Source organism: Aphis gossypii, chromosome 2 (genome assembly GCF_020184175.1).
Source record: "Aphis gossypii isolate Hap1 chromosome 2, ASM2018417v2, whole genome shotgun sequence".
Classification (NCBI taxonomy): Eukaryota; Metazoa; Arthropoda; class Insecta; order Hemiptera; family Aphididae; genus Aphis; species Aphis gossypii.
In genome coordinates, this window is record NC_065531.1 from 1940207 (window position 1) to 1966248 (window position 26042).

Here is a 26042-nt window from a genome sequence, read left to right on the forward strand (position 1 = left end):
TTACCTTATATTTTTCAGTTTAGTGAAGTACTTTCACTACTTATTACAGTCTTAACTTTTATGTCATGCCTATCATAACAAATACCGAGTACCGGATTAGGTACTAGGTAGACATGCTCTTTTTCGATATTTTTCAACTTTGATTGGATTAAGTTGTATAATGTTGAAGTAAGTAAATTCCACCTTTTTAATAGATTTAACCTTCTATTTAATTTGCTTCAATACAAATATTAAAATTAGTTTGTTATGTATCTAGGCATTCAATATTTTAAATTACCAAAATTCCTATTTTTAATAAATTAGGTAGTAAAGTATGTATAAAATTTAAATTTAATGGATTAATCTATAATAATTATATAATTAATAATACATATAAAAAAAAGAAAAAGAAAAAAAATTATACAATGTTTTATAATATAATTATATATTATACATTTTTTTACATTGTTTTGTTAGAAAATTTTTATCAAATATGGATACTTTTTTTTTTATTATTTTCATTTAATTATTAGTATGTATATTGTATACATTAATAAAAAATTAAATTTTATTTTTTAATGAAATAACTGATAAGTCAAATAAGTCAATACTACGTTCCACTATAATCACCTTTTATCGAACTATTGCAAACTATGTTATTACATAGCATTAGTTACACTATTAATTACAATTTATTGGTATGTATGTTTTTATTATGATCATAATTTGTAATTAATGAGTGTTGAAACTAGAAAATAAATGTGAACTGAACATTTTATATTATTTCGTAGAATCCTATGAAAACTTTAGAACATTTTTAGATTTTTTGGTATGATTTGGATATAATTTACATACAGAATTATAAAACTTGGGAATTCAACTAGATCTGGTTTTCAGTTCTCCAACTATCATAAGATCGCATAAATTATATTTAATTCTTTGTTTGTAAAAAACTTTAAAAGTTTAAAGTATTATAAATAACACACAAAATTGACTTCACATAATGTTATAGTTTTATATCTTTTGAATACTTTAATAATCTATTCTTTAGAATTTTTCATTTTTTTATAAAAATAACTTATGTGATTATTCGTGCTCAGCTGTAGTTAGATAACGTAATATCTTGTTTGTCAATCAGTGAAAATAAGTACCTAGTACATTATTTTGATTCTTAATTTATTTTATTTTGATACAATATGAATTAATTTTAAGAACATAAAGGTAATAAAACAATTAGTTTAGATAGTCATTTGGTGAAATTATAAACTGCAATATTTAAATTTGATTAAGCTATATATAGGTATACCTACATTATAAATGTATAAATTAATTTTTTATAACTAACATTTGTATACATATTATATTATAATAGCATTTAACTGCAGTTATATAAATTACAAATTGCCATGGTTAAAATTAGAATTTAAAAAGCATCACAATAATAATCAGATTAAACATTTTTAATGAATAAAAATCTAGGTACCTACCTAATAAAATTATAAATACAATAAGAAGATTATAATTTATACTAATAGTACCTATATCTAGTAAATAACAATTATACTATAATAACTAAATATTTTTGTTATTATAATAATAATTTTGAAAATTTAATTAATGAAATGACTAAAATACAAGTTTACATCATAATATCTCGTGTAATATAAAATACTGAGAAACAAGAAGTAGGTACTTCTGTATAGTAGGAAGGTACTACTTAAATAAGGTATTTATAACTGTATTATAACATTATTTAAAGCTCATAAGAATTATCTAAGACGTGCAGATCTCCTGTTTTGTTCAAAGATAATACTTCTACGATTCTACTTCTTCCGCTGGTTTCATTGTAAACAAGCTTAATAAAATTGACATTAGATACAATTGAAACGTTTCCCAAGTGTTTTTTGGTTAAAAAGCTAAAAGTAAAATTACATTTATGAAAATTGAAAACTGTCTAAAAAAAATAGTATATCGTGACTCTATATATTATGTATAATACTAAAACAATAATTATTAATATACCTTTTTATGAAATGATTCTTATTCGCGTAATCGCGTTAACAAATTAAATACCTATAAATTTACTTTCAGATGAAATCATCACAATCATAATAAAATATTATATTACACTTACAACAAATATTTAATATTAAATGCGAGGTATAGCGCTTATATTATATTATTGCATAAAGTTTTACGAATAATAATAAAAACAAATTATAAATTATATTTTATTTTATTTAAAATAGTAATTAATAAATATTATATTGTATAATGTATAGTAATGACTTTAAGCTAGGTAATTTTTTTAAACTTCAAAAACTCCTTTGATTTTAGAATTATTGTAATGTCTATGGTGATGTACATAATACTATTAATAGCGGCAAAAGTCAATTGTAAATGGAAAACTGCTACGCCCTCGATACACAGTAGTCGCGTGCGATCAACTTCGGAAGGTTTTACCAGTTCTTGTGCCGTAATCGAAGAAGGCGTTCCAGTGTGCCAAGATCCCGAGGAAGCTAACGAGAATTTTCATATGCTGCAAGTTAACAGTTTACATTATTAATAAGTTTTAACAGTCATACTTGATCATCAACCATCAATCTTTTTTAATTTACAATAATCTAAACGTTTTTTAAAATCTACATCTTCAGAGTCGTGTCAGGTCCAAAAGTTGAGCCTAGTAGATCATGGTTATTAGTTAGTTAAAGATACCATAATTATAACGACCAATCAGAAACTATAAAAGCCACACGAAACACGACGTAGCTGTGAATCAGACTTAACTCGAATTAATCCACGACCAATGTAATATATATTTGACTACCTATTAAATAATATATAATATAATATTATACAGGAAATGTGTGTCCAATATATTATGTGTATAATAATTATTATTAAAAAGCACGTGTATAGTGTTAAACCAATCAAACTTTGACAGAATATATTATAATGTCCATATTTTATTAATTATTATCATAAAATTATATTATAGGTGATACATATAATGTGTCAATGCGTGAACATTGACAATATTACGCATACCTATATAATTATCATTGGCGTAAATATAATATATTAATCATTAATGTTAAATTGTTAAAATAATATTATGTTACGTCTGTTACGATATAGATATATAATACTGGTATTTGATGTACTATTATATATAGATTACAGATACATCTAGTATGATACATTGATAATCCGTATATAAACACAACACATATTGTATATTTTGATATGAAAACTTTCAAGTTTGAGTACACAGACATCGTTCGACTTTTACGTACGAGATAAAATTTTTAAAGAAAACACACGTACGTGTGGCCATGTAGGTAGCCGGGAGGAATAACTTTTAGTTTGCTATAACTATATATATATATTATTATACTAAACTTTTTTAAATAGGAACATTATGTGATAACAAAAACTTTTTTGTTTTAAAATTTTAAAACGATTCAAGTACCTACAAAAAAAAATGTATATCCTATTTAATGTCACGTTTATTTGTAAATATTATTCCTATGTATTTGATACCGGTAAAAAACAATTCATCAAATTTGCGAAACCTTGAAGATTTTATCAACTATTTTCATATTACATATAAGTACAAGATTCCACATGATTATTTATGCAACTTTGCTATAACTTTAAATTGCTCTCGTTATTATAAACTATAATAGCAATTGACGTTTATTTCATATTTTATCTGCATAATTAATATTATAAAATTTTGAAAATTGATAAACGAAAAACACGATGTTTTGAATACAAAATTAAAGCTTATGCGATCTGTTATAATTTTAAGATATATCTGTAGTCATAATATAATAAATCTTAAGTAAGAGTTAAAATATCACGTAAAATTAAAATATGATTTTCTGATAGTCTTGTTATAAAAAGTAAAAACATAAACAAACATACAAATATCGGTATTGCGATGCTTAAACAATAATACGGTATGTGTGTCGTTTTTCGTTTATAGATCCACTACGCGAACGCCGTACCTGAATAACTGGTTCGACGGAGTTCGGGACGATTGGAGGTCCGCAACAGGAAGTAGTAGTCGTCCTGTAAGCTGGTGGTGGCGTTTCATCGGCCAACTAAAACGGAATCTTGAGAAAAAAGACCAGGTTTCATCAACGACTATGACTGCGGTTCGGAACGACGAGTCCCTGATACCGGAAACAATCGTCACGTACTCGATTAAGGGTTGCAGCCCCACAGTAGTACCGTTCGATTTGTCGGCTTGCAGCAACTTACCACCGGATGCGCCGCACCATGTCAGCACCACGCGGGTAATTTACTACGTGCCACCGTCGTCGAGGATCGACAGTTACGACCAAACCGACTTTGACCAATGATTGATGTCTGTCAGTCATAACATAATTAATAATATTTAAATTGCCATTATCAAATATACTATCGTACAAAATTTATAGTATTACGATGTTGTAATAAAGTTGATACGCCACAATATTATTCGATAATGTTTAAAGTGTTTAAGTATTATATTTTATTGAAACATAACACAATACTACTGATATTTATAATATTTTGTATATTTTATAAAAATAACTGAAATTTTGAGTAGTTTGGTTAATTCAATTTGGTAAAAATCATTAGTTTCGATAATTACAGTTTTAAATATTCACATATTAACATAAAAATAAAACTGTATGAAGCTTAAGAGCTTAATGATTAAATACAACTAAACAATAATTATAGCTTAGAAAATAAAAATAATAAGATAGGTATACATAATAATAAGGAATCATAGTAATAACTAGGTAGAAAAAATAAGCTCTATTTATAAACGCGCACTGCAGGTGAAACAATACTGAAGTAGCTTGGGGCTCTAGAGGTTTGGGCTACTCCTCAATTTTTTTCTCATTATGATGGTATTGAGATGAAATTTCAAATCTTTGAAATGAATACTCATACAAAATCATATACGTGGACGTAATTAACTATATTATATATTAATTTATACGCTAATAGATTTTTAAAAATGAAAATATCGCATCAGTTTTTAATGTGCCTTTTTAAAAAAAATAAAATATAGTAATAACAATAAATTGTCTGACATTTAAATTGCATTATCAGGATTAAGATTACGATATATACCTATTTTATACTGTCATTACAGTTATTATTTTTACATAACATACCAATGTTGAAGCTATCTTATCATTAAAAAATATAAAAATAAATATAATAGCATTATATTTGCAAAGTGCAAATTAAAAATATTGTTTAAAAATTATGAAATACTCTGACGGAAGTTCTTGAGAGCAGAAAACCTCGTAGCTAGAAACAACTCAATGTCTCCCGCATGCAGACGCTTAATACAGTATCGGTATATTTATAAATAGACTATAATTAAAATATCATTGGACATTATAATACTATAATTTTATATGAATACATTTTTTCGATTCATATAATGATAGTCATGTTAAATATAAAGAAAGCAAAATATAGCTTGAATATTTATTTATGTTATTTATTGTTCTAGTCTAAGTGATTGATTATTTTAAACAAAACACACTTTGTTGTTCCAGTCAATTTTGTGATTATTAAAATAATTGTTTTGTATAATTTGAAGTAGATCGATTTATAAAAATCACGGTAGGTACTCAACAATTTAATTTTGCAAAAAATATAAAATTCTTTACGAATATTGTAAACGTAAAACCAATTGACAAGGATAACGATGAGCTGTATTGAAAATTACAACATACCAGCACCGTTTATCTACTATTTCAACAATAGTGTATAAATATTAAATAAATATATTTTATCTAGTTTTAAGCGTATATTGTATAATATTTAATTTTTTTATTTAATTTATAATATTTAATTTTGGTAGATTATTTTAATTATTATAATGGCAACTAAAAAAAATGTTTCGTTTGTCCAACGAATCCCTTTTATACGTACTATATATTTTTTGATAAATACAATACTCAATTTTTTTTTTATGGAATTAAAAGTAATATAGCTATTAGTAATGTATCTGTAACCGATGCCAACTGTTTAAATAACCAAAAAAATATTTAAATGTTGTGAGTCAAAACATAATTAAATTTATGTGTTAACCCTTAGCCACTCAATAGAAATTTATATGAGTTGAAATTGTTGACACTTTCTGAGTCTCATTATAGTTAGCTATTTGATATAAGCAAATATAGTTTTTTGATAGCTTATAATATTTATTGTATATTCAAAATAATATTATGTGTAGGTAATTGCATCAAATACATTTTAATGATTATTTGTCTTAATATTACTTAGATTCAATTATTTAGCTATTTAAGTAAATTCGGACCATAATAATAGTGCCATCTACTAGTGTCATTTTATCCATGTTGCTTAATGTTCGTGCGTCGTCATTTCTTTTGCCCCTAGATAGCGTTGCCATATATGATTTTTCATTTTCGTTTAATTTTTAGATTCCGATCAAGAATATTGTTTACAACAGGTGGTTTGCTTTTTTTATACATTTTTATTTAATAATTATTATTCTTCAATAAAAATAATTTTTCATATTTATATTAATAATAGTGTTTTTATAAAAGTCACGCTCAAACTTAATTATCAATCAAGTGGATAGGTTTATTAAACATTTCAAATTTTCAAGAATTTTCAACATTATTTAATAACGATAAACCTGAATAGCTGATGCGCTATATGAAATATTGATATTATATTATAATACAATATAGTACAACGATGATAAGTACAACATAACCGAGACCTAATTGATTTATTTATTATGTAAAGCTTATAACATATTATAATAACTACTAACCCATTAAATTAAAAGAAATATACCAAATAAACATATAATATATTATTATTATATACTATATTATTTATATATATTATTATTATTTTTTTCTATATTATAGAATTGGAAAATTAGTTGTATTAAATTCAACAGTGCCTCTTAATAATAAATAACCAAGTAAATAACTTAGAACAAGGAATGTTTAACAACTTTATCATAATACTTGCAAATTTATCAGTTACCTACCTAACTGTGATTAAAAATATATAAGTAAGTAAGCGAATAATGTTTAAATAAACGAAATAGTTAGTTAAATAAAATATTAATTCAAAAACTTACTGAACAATTGCATTGTTGTATGCAGTCCTAACTGAAACAGACATGTTTTCAGGATCAATGCCCCTTGCACCAATTGCTTCTCTCAAGAAAGGCACATGTAAATTGATATCTGCAGGTTCGTGGTTGTGTCGATTTCGAATTCTAATTCTATTGTCAACAGGTTCTGTACTTACCGATGCTGTACAAGGACAATAATCATGTACCCGACTTTTTTGCCTTTCACATACCAAATATATCCGGTTAATTCTGGCTTCGCGCTTGTAGTACTTAAATCCTAAATTATCAATATAAACCCTAGAACCATGATGAACCCCCGGGATCAGTCTGTAAGTAACTGGTACTTGATTCAAAGGATTATCTTCTGGATCTTCTTCTTCAAGCACTTCTTCATCTGCTGGAACTCTTTCATTTTCAAGTACTTCTACTTCTTCATCGGTGAGTTCTTCATTCGGGTTGTTCTCGTAAACAACTGGACGAAAATAATCATGATCCAACAAATGAGCTGGGAGACCGACTTCTTCGTGATTGGCTGGAATGACATAGTCATGATCTCTCAATGCCATTTTACTATGCTAAACAAAACTTAAAAAAATATTAAACAAACAAAAGAAATATATGTATAAATATAAAGTCGGTTGGTTTTAAGAAAAACCTTTTATATATACTTATAGGCAAGTCACAGAGATTGGTCTTGAGAAAAACCGTTTATTTCTTTTACTTACAGTAAAATCGCAGAAGTTAGTCTTAAAAAAAACTGTTTTTTTTTTCTCGTAGGTAAGTGGCAGGTAAATGGTAGATGTATCAGGCTATATAATAAATTAAAAAATTTGTATTAGTATCACAGTCATTCACAGATATGATAAAATATCTAATTAACATAATTATTTGTTTTGTTACATTCACATAATATTAACAACTCTTAAAATAATTCATTAATAATTATTCACTTTACATAAACTGAAGCTATTTCAGTTAGAACACATAGGTACATAATTTAGGTAATAAAAATAGAGATTAATTGTTAATCTTATTTTCAGTGTCTTCCACAGTTAATAATTCATGAATTATTAATAAGAAAAAGTTTTAAGTTATTTGATATGCTTTATAAATATTTGACTTAACAACATTGCAGATTCTTCCAGCCATAACTGCCATGCAATTTTCAGATATATTCAATTTTCCTAAACAGAATAACTGTATAGTTATTAAAATATTCATAAAAATATGTGTAACTGTTTAATAAAAAAGACAAAGTTATGGTTAAGTTAAGTATTGCAATTTTCAAGATGTCATCAAAATAGCTATCATCATTGATTATACATAGTATTATACTATGTATAATCAATGCTATCATCAACCAATGACCATCACAACAAAATCCATGGTGTTTACTGCATACAATATATTTGGAAGATTTTTGTAAGCAGCATTCAGTATTTTCAAATCTGTAATTACAGAAAATTAGAATATTTTAAACATTGTGACAATCAATCTGCAGAATTCTGTTCAAGTAATGATGATCAAAAGCACTGGTATTTAATTTAGATAGTGGCAACAGAAAAACTAAGTGATCAGTGATAGTTTTAAAATAATACATTATGATCTTTATTAATCAATATAAAATAACAATAATAATATTAATTTATTTATTTCCCAACTATAGTTTAACAATTTATAAGATAAATAAAATTAAATTGCAGTTGTTAGACATTTCTAAGCCATTGGCTGTGTTCATAAAAATATTAAAAGTCTAAACAATATAATAACAACAATAATTAATATATATAATAATGTTGGTTAATACATATTAAAGAAAATAAGTAAAAAGATAATGAGCAACAGAGCATGAAAAATAATTTTTGATTTAAAATAATAGAATGACAATATCTTTAATGTTTAATGTAGTTGGATAAACTTATGCTAAGCTAATTATATTAATAATAATAGTTTTTTTAAGTTGATGAAAATTATAAAAGCTATGAGGGTTAATTTTAAATTTAATAACACCTAATGGAAATTGGAAGTGTGTTATTTGTAACATGTAAAGTATTATATTATTTACATTGTAAAAATAAGGAAATTATTTACTTTATAAGTATAATGATATATATTAAGCTGTTAATGTACAAAATACAAATAAATAATTATGTTGAAATTGTTTTACAAAAACGTGGTATTCGAGTCTATAGTTACGTAAATGTAGTACTTCCTAGTCGAAAAACTTATTAATTAGGAGTGCACATGCTATTAAGAAATATTTAATATTATCTAATAAACAATAAGAATAAAAAGATATATTACAAATAATAATTCATCTAAGAACATATTATTAAGGTAAAAATTAAAAAATATAAGATTTACTTACGTTAAGATGAACCAAATACCAACTTCCTAATAAAAGCGACAAAGACAAACGTAAAATGACCGTTAAAGTTATTATAGACGGTTATTTGCTATTTGAAATTTTAACGGACGAAATTATTGATTAAACTGATTAAAACCTAACTTCACCAATATTAAAAGCTAACTAAACAGGGTTTTATTTTATAGGAGATTAAATTTCTCGATATGAATTTTTGGAAAAATCACGATTGGTATTAAACTGATATTTAAATTTTTTATTTAATCGCTGGTAATCGATGTGGGAATTGGAATTTTATAGGTTGGTATGGGCCTTTTTTTTTTTTTCTTATCAGGTTTATTGTTATCAGTTTTTATCAAAATCGGGAAAACTCATGAACTAAGATATACAGGACTGGACACAGAGCCTTATCAGCCGGTCAGACAATGTTACGCATTACTCCTTTAAGTGGAACTTACGCTATCTGGTGATTAATTAGTATATTATATGTTATTACTTAGAAATACTAAGTAACGAGTAACGACGCACATCATTAACATCTAGTGCATAGTATAAAGAATAATGTTATTCCTTAATATACTATGTATTTTTGATAAAGTGTTTTAGATGTTTTAACTTTTAAATTTTAACCATTTATTAATTGGTTATAAAATATATAAACTGCAAATAAAAAAGGTGTGAAAATTATTTAAAATATTTATCATACTGTATTTATATTTTATATATTTAAACTAAAAATATTACTTAGTAATATAATTACAATTAAGTGTTTACTAGTTTTGACAATTTTTTTTTTTTTTGAACTTAATTTGTTTTGCTCTCTATTTTGAAATAGCCAGATATTGGAGACTAATAAAAAAAGTAAAAACAGATAGTTAAATATTTATTTAGTATTTTTGGGGAACTATTGTATATTTATTTAATATTACTTCATCATTTTATGGATATGGTAACAGTTCTAGCAAAATTTTATTTTGTGGACATGGTAAAAGTTCTGACAAAATTTCATTTTTTGGAGACCACTTAAGTTGTTTTCTACAAGATGGTTGAAGTGGTAAAGACTAAAAAGAAATCTTAGGTAAGAAATACTTAATACATTCATACCTTAGTTTATTTTTTCTCATTATAAGAAACTCTTAATATAATTAGGTTTATAAGGTTAAATAGTTAAATATTTTAATTATTATTTAATTTAGGTACCTCATACATAGACGATTGTAGTATATCAGAACAATAATAGTTACTATTTTATGTTGAAGGTTTGTTATAAACACCAACACTTAGAGAACTACTAGTAGCAATAATATGTTGATCTAAAAATAAGATGAATTGAATAAATATTTTTTTTATATTATATACATATATCCATGTAATTAAATCATTGCACTAACCATTTATTTCAAAAATTGAAGGAATAGCATTTTTTTTAACCTAGGCTTAGTAGCAGACAGACAGACAGTGGAATCACTATATCAGATGAAAAAAATGAAACATTATTATCTGTAGAACTTGAACTAAAAGAAAAAAATTAATTTAATATTATTTTATTACCAAAAAAATTAGAATAAACAATGGTAGGGATTATCAATTATTATAATTATGCAAATAATATAATACCAGACAGTTACACAGTTACCTCTGTTTAATAATAGCATACCTATTACAACTACCAAAATAATTCCTTATAATATCGTCATTAGTAAAGTGGAGTTCACACAAATATTTGACAGTAGTTTGTATGTGATTAACTTTTGATATTATTTTGGACCATATTTCAGAAGTATCTTTATTTTTCGGCGCTTGAAATATCGAGTATTTTTTAATATGCTTTCGGCTTTTACACAGTAGCACAGAACATTTGTTAACCATTTTTAAATTTTTTACCAAGGTAATAACGATATACAAAATTTAAAACAGTATTCTTAAAGCATGTACTGTATAGAATGCTATTATAATGTGTTGAAATAAACATATTTATGATTGATTTTTGAAATATGTATTTATAGCAAGCAAATTGTGTTTTAATTAGATTGCAAAGTTATTCTCATAGATTGCGCCAGATCCACTTAAAGGAGTGGCGTAACATTTACTGACCGTACCCCTCATACCCGCCCACCCAACAGTGTCCAGTCCTGAATATCTTAGTTCATGGGAAAACTGTACCCGCCCCATTGTCTGACACCGACGATCGATAATCGATTAGTTTGACGATAACTGCTATAATAGTTCAACAACACAGATAATCCACTATAATTTGTTCTGTAATATTAATACACTAAAATTAAATAATAACCTACTAATAATTGAGTGAAGAATCGTGATTACACTAAAGAAAAGTAAAAGTAAATTCCGAATTTAAATTTCCTAAAAACTATCTAAAATGCTCAAAAAAATAACCGAAATTGCTTTTTCAACCCATTAGGCAATAATATAAACATTTTTTATAGAAACGATTGTTCCAATTTCGACAATTTCGTATTGCCGTAATACAAAAACAAAATATTAAGCTTGAACAGGTTAGGTTAACTCATAGATATTAATATCTATGGGTTAACTTGATTCAAATGAACAGTGCTAAAAATAAATGTAATTGTGGTGTATCTCCAAAGAAGTGAAATACCTAACCAATTTATTTATTACCTGTGTTTAATTAAGACGTGTACCTACATAAATAATTGCTGGATATCGTCATATAGATTAACGCGTTATCGCATTCATAATTATTTCATATAGCATTTAGCCCATTTAGGTGTAAACAAGGTATGATGGAAACATTCGAAACTTAATGACGGTCAATTCCTTTGCTATTGCATGTCCTCTGCCGTAGCGTACTTTTAGAAGTAATAATTTAATGATAATATTATGACAAAAATATGGGTTAACAAAAGACGTGTGGCACAGGACTTAAATCAAACCTGGACTTTTACGATCATGGTACCTACCGTATTGTCTACATCGAGGGTACTTAGAACAATTATCATTTACCATTTGGAGTGGGTAAAAAATACTTAAAAACGATAAAAACAAATATTATGAAAATAATCTTTCTTGATGTGATAATTTAGAATTGCCAATTCACATTTAAAGCTTGAACAATATATTAACATTGAACATTTGTACCAATTGGCAATTTTTAACGTTTATAAAATAAAAAAATAAAAAAAAATGGATATACGTGGAAAAACAGTAAAAAATGTCAAATAAAAATTTCACCTTTTAAATATCTGTTACATGAAACAAATTATGTACTTTTTTGTCCTAGAACACCACAATGCACTTAGCATTAATATACCGGGCCCTATACCTACTTAAGTAATAACATGTAATGAAGCGGTCTTTTAAGTTTAAGGTTTATATAATTATTGGTGTTAGGTAATTTATCTACCACATTATTTAAACAATTTAAAAAAGTACCAACTAAATTCAATTTGACGCCCATAGGTCATAACCACTATCAGTTTAAAATCTGAGCATTTGTATTTGATCTACTATAGGTAACGCTAAACTCAAAACGAAAAACAACAAAACAACCTTACATAATGTATAAATGAATCTAAAACAGTGGGTCAGCAGCTGACAGTTAACCTCTCCTCGGGACCCCACCACTAACACGGATCCAATCCTTATTACTGCGCTAAATGTAAGTCTAACAATGTTACATTTTTTGGACTGTTTTCAAACGAAGACAATAGATGCACTATCCAAGTAAATATGATCTAAACTTGTAACTTTTCGGCCGCGGCAGTCTTATCAGCTATCAGTAGACTGCATAATAATAATAATATTATGTTGACCGTGGCGATAACGACAACGAACAAGTCATTTATTCCTCCATAGCTGACTGATAAGCAATATCAATCTGTTTTTTTTTTATTATTATTTTCTACGGTTTCTATTTTATTTTCGCCGTTGTTCTTGTGCAGTTGTGCATCGTTGCATGTGCGACCGTTTGCGTGTGATTTGCTCAACACTATCTAATCGAAGTTTGAATTTCGAACTGCCCGCAAACGGCACGTCCGAATTCAATTTATAGATCTCGGCTTCTGGCAGTCGCTAGTCGTCGTAGTTGGTTATTGACGCACGCTACTAAACACTAAGGTTAGTTGACTATTATTTTATTTAACGATTTTTTACAGTTTAATATGTTGAAACATACTTTCTGATATTTACAATGTTTCGTTGACGAATTACTGTATTTGTACGTTTTTCAGATGAGCACTCCAGTGGACAGGGACAGTGACAGCCCCAGTCCAAATGCTCTCGGTGACTTGCGTTCCTTCAGATTCTCTAAGAAGCCCAGCTTCAGTCATGAAGCTGTTGCATCTGGATCATCACTGGTCGTTGAAGAGATCCCAGGTTATTATTTATAATATCAATAATCATTACAGGCTTATTTTTACAATATCCCTTGTTTGAAAATAAATTGATAGATATTTAATCTAATTTTTTCTTACTTTGTCAAATAAAAACATTGTTAATAATGATAGAAATTGGCGTTATTTATTGTTCTGATTTAGTAATTTTTTGTTATTTTATTTTCTCATTATTTAGTTAGAATTATATTTTATATTTAATGTTTTAGTATTCGTAAGACATAAAAAGCTTCAATCAATTATTCTGTCATCAGATGAAGAAGATAAAGATAACACAGAATCTCCCTTCAATGGAGATGGATCTCATCTTATCGAAGAAGTAACTATAACATCACTATTTTCTTTTATAAGCATATCATTTTACATTATTAATTTGTTTAAACTAGCTCGAATATGAAGATACTGCTGGAGCTCATAATGTTTCAAGTGATGACAGTAATCATGCACCAAATAATTTCAATGGTTCAATCAAATCTTTTGAGAATGTTGGTCAAAGTACAAGTAATGGAATATCCATGAAAATAACAAAAGTTATTCCACCACCACCTGTTGCAATGCCTTCTAGAAAACGTTTACAACCACAAACTAAAAGTAAATTTTAGTATAATACTGTAATTTATTGCTTAGATAAACCTTAAGTAATTTTATTTACCTATTAAATGAAGAATATAATGATTATATTCTTTTATGATTTTTTGTGGGAAAAGTATTCACATACATTCATTTATTGGACATTTTTTATCATTAATTAATGTTGGCCCATTTTAAACATAAATTTATATTTATTTCCTTTATTTTTATTTATTAATGTTAATCTCATTTTGTTATGAACATTAAATATTAAAATTTAATAAAATTATGTGTGTATATTTTGTTTTTGTTATCTAAGCTGTTATCGGGCCATATATTTTGTCCAGTATAGTGGTAGTACAAGGAATACCTGACTTTTTAATTGCTATGCTAATTATTATTTGAACCTAGATGCCATTAAAAAATACTATGGCTTACAGGGATAAGGCATAAATGTTACCTACAAAACCCAATAACTATGTAAATTTAGGTTGTACATGTTTTAGTTAATACTAAGAGTTACTGACTGTACTTATTTAAACTGATTGAGCAAATTAACTTTCCAAAATTAAAAAATTAGTTGTATACTGATTACTGACACAAATAAATATCTATTGATATGTATTTAAATTATTTATAAAAATATATATTTATTTATTTGCACTAGATGTACAATTTTGGTACCTACTAAATAATATAGGTACATGAGAATTGTGTGTTCAAAATTCAAATTATTGTTACAGATAATGTATAGTTTGATTTAGTACCTATATAATTTAGTTAAAAATCATAGTAGTTTTCTATTATGGTTTGTACAAAACAATTGTAGCAAAAAATAAATTAAAATTACATTAAGAAATATGAATATAGTGATCGGGGGGCTTCATTGTTAACATAAACTATCCTTACATATACAGTAGAATCTCTGTAATCTGACAGATATCAGACCACGCTACCGCTGAACTAATGGGGAGTTCACTTAAAAACTCATTTTTACTTATTGAATTTTACATTTTTGCTCATATTAATATGTTACAAAATAATATTGATGATAATAATAATAATTTTATGGTTATTTACCAGAAAAATATAGGTTAATATAGCCAAATTACTGGACGTACTGGATTGTAGAATGGTCAGATTGCTGAGATTTTACTGTATATAATTTTTCATTTGTACACATGTAATAATGATAATAATTTCATTGTGATATAGCATATAAACATTTGGCGTTTGTTAGTTAATAATTTTATATTATTCTATTAATTTACTTAGTTAAGCACTCACTATTTGATTAAAATTATAATTTACTTGTTTTCTCTAGTAATGTACCATTTGATAATTTATTTTTTTGAATCAGTTATACAATTCCATTTTTATATTTTTCAGAAAGAAAACGTATAAAAACTTCTGATGGCGACAGTGATTCTGATGCTGAAATTGATGATGAATATACAGAGTATGTTCATTTTTAATGTAATGTTCACATTTATAGAACAATAAAATATGTATTATTATTGTTTTTAGTGAAAAGAATTTTGTAAAAGATAGTACCTCAGAAATGCGACAAAAAGCTTTGGAGTTGTTAAACACATCCACTGAAATAGAACTGAGAGCAGTGAAAGGAATGACCACTAAAAAATTTGATGCTATTGTTGCTCTTCGGCCATTTTCAACTTGGTATGATGCTGTAAGTAAAAATCATGAAATGTTGTGAATTGTTACAAATTAATTATTGTAATAAATAATTTCTTGAAATAGACATGTAAAGCGAAAAATTCTCGCTTAATTGGTGAGCAGACTTTACAAAATGTGATGCACATGGTCTCTTGCCAAGAAATTGTTACTCAGTTAATGAAAAAATGTGAGATATTAGCACTGAAAAATGGACATTCTATTACTACCACTAACATGCTTATAAAATCGCAACCAGACAGTTTAAATAAAGAGTATGATAATATATGTATATATATATATATATGTTTTTTTTATAGTTATTATGTTAGATTAACACATAGAATAGGTTACAGCTTGCAGGGTATCAGATGATAGGTCTTAACTGGCTCATGTTGATGAATTCACAAAAGCTCAATATGATGTTAGCTGATGAAATGGGCTTAGGAAAGACTGTTCAAGTGATTGCATTCTTAGCCTATCTCAAAGAATCTGGTCGCACACGTCCTGAAAAACCCCAGTTGATTGTTGTACCTGCTTCAACATTAGGTACTTTTGTTTGTATTTATTATTATTTCTTATTATTATAACATTATTTTGGATTTATCTCTATTTTTAGACAACTGGTACCAAGAATTTAATAGGTGGTGTCCTACAATGATTGTTGAAAAATATCATGGATCAATGGATGAAAGAAGATACTTACGAACAAAATGGATTAGACATGGATTTGGTGATGTTGATGTGATATTGACTACGTATGTTTAATAGTAATTGTGGTTTTTGAATATAAATCCATATAGATTATTGATATAACTCTATATTTGCAGTTATAGTTGTGCTGCAAATTCACCAGAAGAAAAAAAATTATTTAAAACCAAAGAATTCCATTACATTGTGTATGATGAAGCACATAAGTTAAAAAATATGACGTCACAAACTTTTGAAGTTTTTTCTAACTTCAATGTAATTTATTAATCAGTTTTAATTTTTTTTTTTTTTTAATATTTATCTTTAAAAGTATTCTTTTTTTTTTGTTTTTGAAGGGCAACTATAAGATATTGTTAACTGGAACACCACTGCAAAATAATTTATTAGAGTTAATGTCATTGTTAATATTTCTTATGCCAACATTATTCCGAGGCAAAGTAGATAATATAAAATTTTTATTTTCTAAAGGAACAGTAAGTAATTAAAATAAAAACAATTGAACATTTTATGTCATGATATATTATACATATATAAATTAAATATAGAAAGGTACTGGTTCAAAATATGAAATGCATCGTATTGAACAAGCAAAACGAATTATCGAACCATTCATGTTGAGACGTTTGAAAGCTGATGTATTAAAATCTCTGCCTGTAAAGACCTTGGTTGTAAACAATGTTGTTATGACTGAACACCAAAAGACTCGTTATAACACATTGGTAGATGAGATTAAAGAAGCATCTATAGGCAAAGAGGTGACAGATAACAGTCATATGATGTGGTTAATGATGTTGAGAAAGTTGACAAATCATCCACTTTTACTGAGATATCATTTTGAGGTAAGTCATATGTTGTTTGATGATATAGTATTTTACTATTTATGAAAGATCTATCTTATTTATAATTCCAGGATGACAAATTATATAAAATGGCCAAGTTATTGGCTTTAGATCCAACATATAAACAAAAAAATGAACAGTACATTGCAGAGGATTTATCATTTATGTCTGATTTTGATTTGCACAAAATGTGTACCGAATATAGGGTATTTTATTTTTTATTTTTTTTTATTTTATTTAATGTTAATGATTCATCTTTGTTAAATAATATAATTTTTTTATTTCTCTTATAGTGTTTGGGCAAATTAGGATATGATCTTCCAATTCAAATGTTTTTGGATTCAGGCAAATTCCAATTATTAAATAAAATTTTGCCCGATCTCAAAGATAGGGGTCACCGTGTGCTCATATTCAGTCAGTTCCTACAAATTTTAGATTTATTAGAAATATACATGTCACATTGTGGTCATTCTTATCTAAGGTTGGATGGATCTACACAAGTCCAAGAACGGTAATAAGAAACAAAATATCAAAATACGCTTTTCTATTATTTGATATATGTACTAGTAACTAATTTTAATGCTCTATATGTTTGACAAATAGACAGCTAATGATTGACTTGTATAACATGGATGAAAGCCTATTTGTGTTTTTGTTGTCAACTAAAGCTGGTGGACTAGGAATTAACTTGACAGCTGCTGACACTGTTATTATACATGATATCGACTACAATCCATATAATGATAAACAAGCAGAAGATCGGTGTCACAGAGTTGGACAGACTAAGTAAGTTTTTGAACAAATTTAGAATATTTATTTTTTATTTTTTTGGCTTCTCCTCTTAGGGTAAAAATTAACAGAATGTTTTACATGTACTATTCTAAAATTCAATAGATTATATTTTTAATGTGTTGGATTTTTCTTGTTTTTTGTTCTCGATAAGCTTGTTTTATATTGTTTTAATATTAATATGTACGCTTTACTTGTTTCTCATATTTATTAAATTCATTTTATTGCTTAGTTAATTATTAAATTAATAAATTATACAACTAAAAGAATGACTGCATCTATTTAAATAGTTAGTAGTTTTTGTTTACAGCATTTTGTAAAAATCTATTTATAGTTTCCTAATATTCTAACTGTCAACATTATCCATATGATTCACATTGAGTTTCTTGTGAATTAGCCTTTTCCTTTTCTATACTGATAGTGATGTTAACATTTGTCTAAGACTTAGATTAGCTTGACCTCTTAAATACTATTGTATGTAAGCTTAATAATTTTTGATTTATAATTTTTTACGAATTATGACAAATCTTATCTATGAGTTAAAGTAGAATTTATCTATAATATTAATTTGTATGAATTACAAAAATAAACTAAATAGCTTCAAGACAATATTCTACTATGTGAACTCAATAAGCATGCATCACTTTGAATATAAATTGCAAGAGAATTTATTTTATTCCTGTTTGTCTCTCAGTTTATTATTTAGACAAATTTCTGATATTATCATGAGGTTAACTATGCAGCTTTCAATGTACATTTTTAGTAAAACATACAAACAACTTCATAACAATTTTAAGCTTATAATCTCAACCTAAAATAGAAGCGTTAGAATTAAACATCATATAAATATATATTAAGTTATTTTTTATTTGATTTATAATTTTAGATTTTACTTTTTCAGCCATATTATATTATTTAAGTTCTCATAAAAGATAAATAAAAGTTGATCCATTACCTTTATTTTTGTTTTGAAATATGTTAAGAAATTAATTAATCATATTTAGTTATTCAATTAATAACTGATTGGTAATTAAAACTACAACTCTTCAAAAGTTAACATAATGAATCTTTTTAATATTTTAGCCATGCCCTAAGAATAAGCTATATTATGATAATCATACTAGATTTTTATTAATCATACTCAAAATACTTTGCTTATAATAATTTGAACATCTGTTTTAGTTGAAATATTGAATTTGAAATTTTTTCATTTATCATAAATGTATAACCAAGTAATGCTAATACATTAGTATTTTTATTGTTATTGAAATTAATGAATCAAAGCAAAACACAGTCCTAAATTAGGAAGATAAACTAGCAATGTCAAAAACAGTGTTTACTCACATTTTTGTATTTTATTACTCTACTAATACACAATAAAAATGTTAAATAATGAACTATAATAATTCACAATATTTAATTTTGTTACATACATTATACTATTAAACTATACAATATTATTTTTTACAATTTGAAACTGAAAAAAGTATATCCCTTCCTAAAAATATTTACTTTAGGCTTTGGTCATTCTGTCTACTTATCTGAAGGTTAAATGCATCACTGAATGAACAGTTATTATATTTATCTTTTTCAGACCCGTCAAAGTAATTAAATTTATTAGCAAAGATTCCGTAGAAGAATCCATGTTTAAGGTAGCTCAAGATAAATTAAATCTTGAACAACAAGTGACAGGAGGTGGAAATGGTATGGTTTATTTAATAATTGAATTATGTATTTTATTTATACAAGAAAATTATTTTATGTTTTTTTCCTAGATGACGAAGAGCCTGATAAGAAAACAATGGCTCAATTATTAAAACAATCTTTGGGAATTGAAGATGTATCATCATGATACAATTTTTATGATTGTTTTACTCACAAATTATGTTCATATTATCTAAAGCTGGTTTACACACTTCAAGTGTTATTTTGCTAACATTTAAAAAAAAAAACTTAATTTTTTTTATGATTTTAAGATTTAAGTTAAATCAATTTTATTTATTTTTTTAACATACTGTATTTATAAATTTTTATAAATTTAAGAAATCAAAAAAAAAGTTTTTCAAAAGTAAGACAAAATCGTTGTTGGTGAACTGGTACTTTTAATTTAATGTTATTTATAAAATATTTTTCTTATTAAATTATAAGTTTTAGGATTATGTGTATATATAAAATGTTATAATTAAATAAATAATAAATATTATTATTTATATTAAGAACTAATAAAAAACAGAATACCAAACATCAGGGTGCCAGTAGCGCTAATTTTTTTTAAAAATAATTATCAATTATGTTTCTATATTATATATAAAAAAAATTTCTTATAGTTAGTGTAAAATAAAAACAAAATTAATAAAAAACTAATTGTTAATTTTTGTTTTATTTACATGAATTTCAAAAACAAATTTTAGAAATAACATAAGATATTAATAGTATTATTATATCAAGTTGTATAAGATATGTCTTATACATAATCTATTTTTGTTTTTTTGTTTTTTATTGATTCCCAAAATACATTAATATAGAAATAATATATAATATTATTGTGTTACTCTGAGTACTTTACCAAATAGATTAAATATAAATGAACTATAAAGAAGTAAGATATTTTTGTTTAAATATATTTATAAATAATAAATTCATAAAAAAAAAATAATAAATTTAAACTTAAATAAATAAAAAAGTCATTTGTTTATAAACATAGAGAAGTATTGGGATAAAAATATAAAGTTTGTTATTTTAATAATTGTAAGATACATTTCTATTTTCATTTTGAAAAAACATGCAATTATAAATAAAGTCCTTTATTCCATTAATAATTTCATTTACACGTGTATTAAAGTAAAATACTCATTTTTTAAATAACTTACTAAAACTTATACATTACAATGAACTTAAATTAATTAATTATTTTATTTTGTTTTGTTTATTAATGGCATGCCTCGTTAAATAGAAAACTATTTACTTTTAACTAGATTATACCCACTTGCATACCTATAGATACAAGTATAGGCTATAGATCTGGTAATTCAAGCAAAGTGGTTTAGCAGTGCAAGATCGTGGTTTTTATCTGCATTGGTTTAAAACTGTGTGTCGTTTTGCCTTCACACGGTGACGCTAAATAAAAATGGCTAGTGAAGCGAAACGTCTGCTTTTGTTATTGTATTGATTATAAATAAATTCCAAATGCAATAATTAAAATTGTAAATTGTTTGGTTTTATTTAACTTGATAAGATAAGTTAACACAATTGTTATTAATTTCTATATACTATACTACTATTATACTGTTATTATTATTTACTGCAGCAAATAGAATAGTACCTACTACCTACTGTATAATGTATATAAGTGTTAAATAACTGGTTTGAGATTTAAGTATTTAAATAATATAATCAATATTTATAGTATTAATATAATAATATAGTAAACTATTATTCAGATGAATTAATGCATGAATATGAATAATATGTGTAACAAATGTAAACACAGTTAAAATAATGGTATTTTTCAAAAAAATCACTGGAAAATTACTTACATTATAGTCTATCAATTAGGTAGCTACATATATATTTAATCATGATATTTTACAAGCATCAAACATATGTATTTCTTCATTCTCATAAATTAATAAAACTGATGACCAGCATAATGTTTATAAATAATATATATTATATATTATTACATTACATTTGTATAATGTAATCTTTTAAATTGAAAAAAACATATTATTATTCAAAAAGCAAGAAAGGACAAGTTACAAAAAGCAGAATAAAACAAAGTTAATAAACAACAAGTATCTTTTTGTTGAAACCAAATTTTACTCTAAGGCTAAATCAAAAACCAATACATCAAACATCTCAACATCAATAATTTACACATAAAAAGTTATATAATGTTATGTAATTATGAATGTTTTTGATACACGTTTTGAATTTAGTTTTGCTTAGTTACATGATTAAAAATATATATGTAATACTTAAAATGTTATCATATTAAACAATTTACAAAAAAAGTTTTATTTTAGAATTGATTTTTGTATAGGTAGGTTTCTATTATGATATAGGTACCTAATAGGTATTATTGAATTAAAACTTAACATACCCATTATAGTGATCTTCTCAGACATTCAATGTACAGTATAGAGCCAATAGTCACCAATAGTCTAGCTTTTTATTTTCATTACCTTATTATAATAGTTTAATAGTTATTAGTTTCAATCAAAATGATTCTTCACTCGTTCACTCTTTGAATCCGGTAAAACACGCTGTGCCCGTTGATGCTACAGGAGATAGGTGAGTATAGTAAAAATGTTAATGTGTAAACTGGGTCTTGAATTTTTTTTTTTCGGTTAATAAATGTACCTAAATAGGTTTTTGTTAATTAGGTTCAAAGATCTAAACGTTTTAATTTTTAACAATTATTATAAATCATTCAATATTATTGATATAATTTATATTTGAGTAAAACAAGAAGAAATACCCATGACCTCTCAAAAATGTATGATTTTTTTCTGTTCATAACTTAAAAATTCATTGCTTGGTTTTTTTTTCATTTTAAAATTGTCAACTAAAATAAGTATTAGGTAAATAATTGTGTTTAAAGATAAAGAAAAAAAGAGAGAGACAAACTAATTGCATTTCACAAATTTGGTCTTAAACTTGTTTGATAATTGCGTCTAACCTATTTTGTAATTGGAACGTCTACTTTAGAGCTTGAGATAAAATCTAAAGAATGAATTAATACATTTTACAAAAACTCTTGATAACCAATAAGTTAAAGAAAATTCTTGATGAATCATTTGCTACCTACTTCATACCTACTCTTCAAAGCTAATGCAAGGAGATGAAGATGAAATTGATAATAAAATTAATCCTAAATTTCGAAGTTCGACTTACGAGTGTTTGCAAAATTTTGTTTTTATATTTTGTTGTTATAACATTTTACAAAAATATAATTTGTGTTGTGATGTATAATCATTAGGAATGGGATTTTAATGGCCTAAAAAAACCCCAAAAATTTCTTTAAAAAAATGTAAAATGGCTTAAAAACTCAAATAATGCTCTTCAAAAATGCATTTAAATTATGTTTATTATAACATAAAAATTGGAAAGAAATTGTATATTTTATTTTTATAGTATTGGTTATTCATTTAATTCTGGACGTACTTATCGGTTACTAATTCAGTAATGTTTATCGAGGCCTATAGTTATGATAAAATTGTTACCGACAATAACATTTCGTACTATATAATTTATTATTCGTACCTACAATCGGCAGATTGCCGAAAGTTTCTTATTTTCTAATTTTCGTTCATTTTATGAAAAATGCTCTAAAAACTAAGAAAATGCACTAAAATCGTCAACAAACAACCATTAGAAATGTATTTAAGGTTAATTTTGTCAAAAAATTACTTTAAAATAATCAGTATCACCCAAAATACATTTTGAACCTATTTACAGAAATACTTTTTAAAACACCAGAAAAAAAGAAGTCTGCGACAAAATCCCAGCCCTAATACCTAATTATACCTATTCTAATTTATTTGTGGACTGTGGTATACAAATATGTAGTAGGTACTTACTTTACCTTCTACTCAAGTATTAGGTGAAAAATCTTTTACTAGGTATTCTAAAAAATATTAACAAAAGACTTTGTAGTCAACTGTAAAACTTATAAAAAATAATAAGCGTACAAAAAAAAGAGTTCTCTTTAAAAAAAAAACCTTCATTATAAATTGTATTATTACTATATATTTAATTTAATCTATTGCTACAGTTGGTAAGATATTATAGTGTTTTATTGTGTTAGTAGATAGATGTAGATAGGTAAATAGTAATATCGTAGTGTTTTTAAAATAGTACATTTAAAGTAGCTAAAGTGATTTATAAGTAAAAATTAAATCTGATAAATAACTAGATATCTTAGGTTCACTTACCAATCTAGTTACTTACCTTATATCTGTTTGCAAACCTCGTTACTTTGTATAGGAATAATGAATTAGCCAAAACATTTAATAAATAATTAACATCTCTTTAAAGAACTAAAAAAATTACCGCACCTTTAGTAAGATAAGTAAGTACATTTAAAATATCACATAAATCTATAAAATATAATATACATTAGGTACAATTTAATTAATATTATTATTTATAAATCATAATACGAATGACTATTGTCACAGATAACGTAATTAATTATAAATATCAGTAATTTATAGGTAATATAGTATTATACTATTATTATTAATTATTATTTATTACATAAAATATTGAAGTTTTATTATTATTAATATTATAATAATTACCTACATATTATCTCGTGTACTAACTGCAATGAACAACCATAAGTTTTTTTTAACTTATAAAATAATGACTAAAATATCATAATATCTAAGGTCAAGCCAGGTATTTTCTTAGTCAGTGGCAAGACTATTTAGGGGTTCCTCGGGCTAGACCTCTAGTCCTCTTAGGCCATGATTATAGAATGGGCTATATATGATAATTTTTTCTGCATTTAACGAATTAGTTATGGACTTTATTAGAAGATTAAATAATTTTGAACTTAAAATAGAAATTCCTAGATTAGCCAAGCATAAAAATAACTGGGTAAATATTGAAACAAACGATTCTGAATAATACTTTAAAATAACTCTATTTATTCCTTTCCTTGATTCATTGTTGATCAATATAGTCAAATATTTAATAAAAAAAATTAAAAGAACTCTTGGAATTGTTTTCTACTGATTTTGATCAAATAAAATCAAAAGTGATTTTATGAAACCGCTGTTGGGCGATAATAATACAGAACAAAAAGTTAATTGGAAATAATTAATCTCTGTAATCCTGATTTATTTTCAGATGTTTTTAAATTATTACAAATATTAATTATACTTCTTGCTGCATCAGTTGAAGCTGAGAGGTCATTTTCCTCTTTAAGGGTAAATAATTATTTGCGAAACTCAACATCGGAATCAACTCAATGGACAAGCTGCTATAAATATTTATTTTGACGTCAGTCTATACTCTATAACATCTGACTAAGTTATAAATAATTAAGTAACTCCGAAACATCGTTTAGATTTTATAATTAAATTACTTTACTTTTTTTTTTGTTTTATTTCTAAAACACTATTAAACATTGATTAATATTTTCATGAAAAATGTATTGCGTGTATATTGTATATTATATATAAATCATAGGTACCACTGGTACCTACCAGATTATTATTTTTCATTTGTTAAATTCTCTATGTTCTTCTAAGTATGAACACTCCCTTTCTTGTAAAAATGTTGGTTGTGCCTATTTTCTAGTTGTCATTTAGTTTTTGTGTTCTGTATATCACACAGCATAACTCAAGTAAAATTAACACGGGTCGGATGCGCAAACGAATTTCATCTATTTCTATCTCATGTAATTAATTTGATAAGATTCATATTTTGTTGACTACAGATTAATACAGATATCGTATTAACACTATTTCAGAGGTAAAGATGCTCAGACAGTTTCAAATAACTTTTCTACTACGAAAAAGTTTACATCAATTTAGGTGACCCAAATAGGTAATGCCAATTCAAACATTAAATTTATAAATTAAATTCTTATGAAA

General features: G+C 25.5%; 3 protein-coding genes across 4 annotated transcripts; 2 read left to right on the forward strand and 1 right to left on the reverse strand.

Moving 5' to 3' along the window:
* On the forward strand, positions 1–4538 carry LOC114123703 (uncharacterized). The gene is made up of 3 exons (XM_027986768.2): positions 1–168; positions 2317–2520; positions 3971–4538. The coding sequence occupies exons 1-3, from the start codon at positions 161–163 to the stop codon at positions 4347–4349; spliced, it is 591 nt and encodes a 196-aa protein (XP_027842569.1). The 5' UTR covers positions 1–160; the 3' UTR covers positions 4350–4538.
* A 2404-nt stretch (positions 4539–6942) lies between these two features.
* LOC126549940 (uncharacterized) lies at positions 6943–9825 on the reverse strand. Of its 2 annotated transcripts, XM_050200444.1 has the most exons (3): positions 9483–9825; positions 7459–8562; positions 7258–7391 (listed from the first exon to the last, which is right to left on the reverse strand). In XM_050200444.1, exons 2-3 carry the CDS (start codon positions 7678–7680, stop codon positions 7287–7289), a joined length of 327 nt encoding a protein of 108 aa, XP_050056401.1. In that variant the 5' UTR covers positions 7681–8562; positions 9483–9825; the 3' UTR covers positions 7258–7286. The 2 variants fall into 2 exon arrangements, with proteins under 2 accessions (XP_050056400.1, XP_050056401.1); XM_050200443.1 differs by having other exon boundaries at positions 6943–8562; positions 9483–9819.
* Positions 9826–13357: 3532 nt separating this feature from the next.
* Positions 13358–20806, forward strand: LOC114123706 (SWI/SNF-related matrix-associated actin-dependent regulator of chromatin subfamily A containing DEAD/H box 1 homolog). The gene is made up of 17 exons (XM_027986773.2): positions 13358–13577; positions 13691–13835; positions 14062–14171; positions 14239–14443; positions 15812–15881; positions 15950–16112; positions 16184–16371; positions 16446–16645; positions 16716–16854; positions 16927–17062; positions 17143–17280; positions 17353–17646; positions 17718–17852; positions 17940–18157; positions 18250–18432; positions 20030–20139; positions 20211–20806. The coding sequence occupies exons 2-17, from the start codon at positions 13691–13693 to the stop codon at positions 20285–20287; spliced, it is 2511 nt and encodes an 836-aa protein (XP_027842574.1). The 5' UTR covers positions 13358–13577; the 3' UTR covers positions 20288–20806.
* Positions 20807–26042: the final 5236 nt, after the last annotated feature.

Excerpts from the sequence above, each read along its gene's own strand:
- LOC114123703 (XM_027986768.2), top strand. Across the intron at positions 2,521-3,970 it reads AACGAGAATTTTCATATGCT|ATCCACTACGCGAACGCCGT; the intron begins GCAAGTTAACAG and ends TTTCGTTTATAG.
- LOC126549940 (XM_050200443.1), bottom strand. The coding sequence starts at position 7,680 with ATGGCATTGAGAGATCATGACTATGTCATTCCAGCCAATCACGAAGAA.
- LOC114123706 (XM_027986773.2), top strand. The coding sequence starts at position 13,691 with ATGAGCACTCCAGTGGACAGGGACAGTGACAGCCCCAGTCCAAATGCT. Across the intron at positions 18,433-20,029 it reads CACAGAGTTGGACAGACTAA|ACCCGTCAAAGTAATTAAAT; the intron begins GTAAGTTTTTGA and ends TATCTTTTTCAG. Across the intron at positions 20,140-20,210 it reads AGTGACAGGAGGTGGAAATG|ATGACGAAGAGCCTGATAAG; the intron begins GTATGGTTTATT and ends TTTTTTTCCTAG.